At 49.2% G+C, this 2865-nt stretch overlaps 1 protein-coding gene across 1 annotated transcript; it reads left to right on the top strand.

Annotated features, from left to right (window-relative positions):
• Positions 1-229: 229 nt before the first annotated feature.
• Positions 230-2865, top strand: EVA1C (eva-1 homolog C (C. elegans); the record flags this gene model as incomplete). Its single annotated transcript, XM_010159507.1, has 3 exons — positions 230-313; positions 1056-1145; positions 2453-2865. Coding segments are annotated over 3 exons (587 nt in total), but the record flags the coding sequence as incomplete, so codon positions are not given.

Raw genomic sequence — 2865 nt, 5'->3', positions numbered from 1 at the left:
CAGTCTTCTTGCCGGAGAGGGAGCAGCTCTGGGCCACCGAGGAAGCCCAGGCTGGCTTGCACACTGCAGGGCTTGCACTTGCCGGCGCTGGCTCTGGAGGCAGCCACCCACTCCCATCCCTTTGATACCACTGTCAGAAACCCAGTTAATAAACCCAGGGTTAGCAGTGGGATTGGTAATTAACTGGGAACCTGGTTCCTAAAACTAACAGTATCTTTCATCTTTTCAGTTCCTAAATTTATCCTTGCAGCTTTCAACCCTCCGGTCACTGATAGCAAGTCTTCTGTCAAACAGAACGACGACGGTAAGTACCGTCAAGAAATTACCGTTTGCTGCTCTCCTTTGTCTTTGATTGAAACAGGGCGTTTTCCCCCCAAAGAGCTTGGGCTGAGGGAGGTGGGACAAGGTAATGGAAACTTTGCTGAGGCAGCTGCTCTTCCCCTTGGAGGGCAGCATGTCAGGCTGGCAGCGGAATGGGACACGAGCACAGCCCTGCTGTCACAGCAACGCTGCAAAACGCATGACCCGCCCGGACCTACCCATACCCAGCGCGCTCGCTTTCACCTCCGATGGAACTGTGGGAGAAGTAAAAGTGAGATGGCAGTTGTTTCAGGGCAGAGAGTCTTTTACGAGTCCTGCCAACACCTGCTCTTCTTAAAGGCAGCACAACTAACAACGTGGCTAATGCGTATTCGCTGGCGTCAGTACCGGGAGCCTACGGCAGTGACTGGGCTGGGAAGCCCATTTGAGAGCTGTGAAGCCTAATGGAAATAAATTATTTCAGAAAGCTTGATGGGAATAGGCAAGGAGTTTCGCTTGGTAATTCACTTGCCCTTTTCTAGATGTTCAATATTTCCAATACTTTGTTATTTATCCTTTATTTCTATATTTATTTTATTTCTCAAACATAGTTTTGTCTCACGTTCTGCAAGGTTCCTGCGACACAGCCTTGGCTTGCCTGTGTTTTAGGTAGACTTGTTAGTTTAGAAGTTATTGAGTGAATGTCATCATCATCTATGATACAATTGATTTTGCTTTACCTCCTGGTGTCACAGATGCTGACCTCGATCCAAAGGAATCAAGACTTCCAAAGAAAGATGGAACTATTGTTAGCAACTCCTTGGCTACATTTGCATACATTAGAGGTAGGAAAAGGAGGCTGAAATTGTTTGGCTCACAAGATCATGGCATTTCGGGGAAAAGGGAGGATCAGTTCAGAAGGTCACAACTGGTAATCCCATGTTTATAGTAGTGATATTATTACAATATGGTCACAGCTTTGTGGATGGGACAATCGAGGCATAATTGATATTTATAGAATATTTTCCATCTTGAAGGATCTGAAGTCTTTTAGAGACTGCAGCCAAGATATTTTTTAATGAATATTTTCAATGGGAACTCTTGGTTGTTCAGTATTTTTGAAAACCTGGTCCTGGTCTGGGAGCAGCGCTGGAGACATCCATTTTTGGAAATGCTGGTTTGCATACATGTAAGGATCATCGAGGAGCAGTTAAAAAAAACAACCAGCCCAAACCCAGCCATCTCTGGTATGGGACGTGGCGGGTTTTGCGACTTAGCAACGCCAAGGCAAATTCTGTTTAGGCAAATAAATCGGTGATCACCAGGTCTCTCGCACCACAGGAGTCACCAAGTTTGGCAGTGAGCAAAGGCTGATGCCGAGAAGTGATTCCAGAGTTAAGATTGCTGCGCTTCCAGAAAATGCCAAGAACCACGCAGCAGTCGAGCATCATCCACAGCTTTTTACGGGCTTCCCCCGCCAGCATGAAGGGCAGCCACAGCCTGCCGACACGGCGAGACACACAATCCCTGCCGGCGGCGCCTGCCTGCCCCCAGCAGCTCCCCTAAACCCCACCACCCTTGAGACCTCCTAGCAACACCCCCAGCAGCCAGGGCTGGCTTTTACAACCCGTTGAGGCTGTTTCCACATCCGTCTCACTTGTGGCCATACCGCAACGGGATCTCAGGCTATGGCAAGGAAGAAAAATGCTCCCTACCCAGCCTGGCGTGGGGATGCTGCCGTGGGTCCGTAGAGCCCAGGGTTGCTCTTCCCGTGCCTCCTCTTCATGAGGGTAGGGCCCTTTTTGGCGGGATGGCTGGAAAGAAAAAAAGGGTACACTTCTGGTAGCTGATTGAGAATGCTAATAAGCTGCTAATGAAAAGATGGGCTGATGTTATTTTATAGTGTTATTAAGAGGCTGCGGGTTTTGCAGTTTGAAGAGGCCGAGATGGCAGCGTTCGGATTGCAAGGGCAGGGCGGTTTTGGTGCATGACAGAAAAAGCCTCCCTCCACCGCCAGTCCCCCCCCACACACACACCCCCACCCGGTTATGGCCACCTACTGCGGGATGCTTTGGAAATGGCAGCTGACTTGTCTGTAGCTGGACTTGAGCAGAGTTTGTGAAGTGTTTACGCACTGGCTTTCTGGTTTCAGATCACCCCGAAAGAGCTGCTCTCCTGTTCATGTCCAGTGTTTGCGTGGGATTAATCCTCACGCTGTGTGCTTTGGTGATCCGCCTGTCGTGCTCCAGTGACCTCCAGAAATTGCACGGAAAGAAGGATCGCTTGGTGCCAGGAAGTGACAGAGCGTACGAGAACAGTGAAAATGAGGAGGAGGAGGAGGAGGAGGAAGAGGAGGAGCAGGAGGATTCCTCCGATTCAGACGTCCAGGATGAGATGGCGGGACTTTACAGACCTTCGTACTCAGGTTATAATTCAACAGATGCGGCGGAACTGGCCGAAAGGATAGAGCGCAGGGAGCAGATCATGCAAGAAATTTGGATGAACAGTGGTTTAGATATGACACCTCCTAGAAACATGAATACGTTTTATATTAACGAACAATAA

Source organism: Eurypyga helias, unplaced genomic scaffold (genome assembly GCF_000690775.1).
Source record: "Eurypyga helias isolate BGI_N326 unplaced genomic scaffold, ASM69077v1 scaffold47329, whole genome shotgun sequence".
NCBI lineage: Eukaryota > Metazoa > Chordata > Aves > Eurypygiformes > Eurypygidae > Eurypyga > Eurypyga helias.
This window is presented reverse-complemented; position numbering and strand designations above follow the sequence as displayed.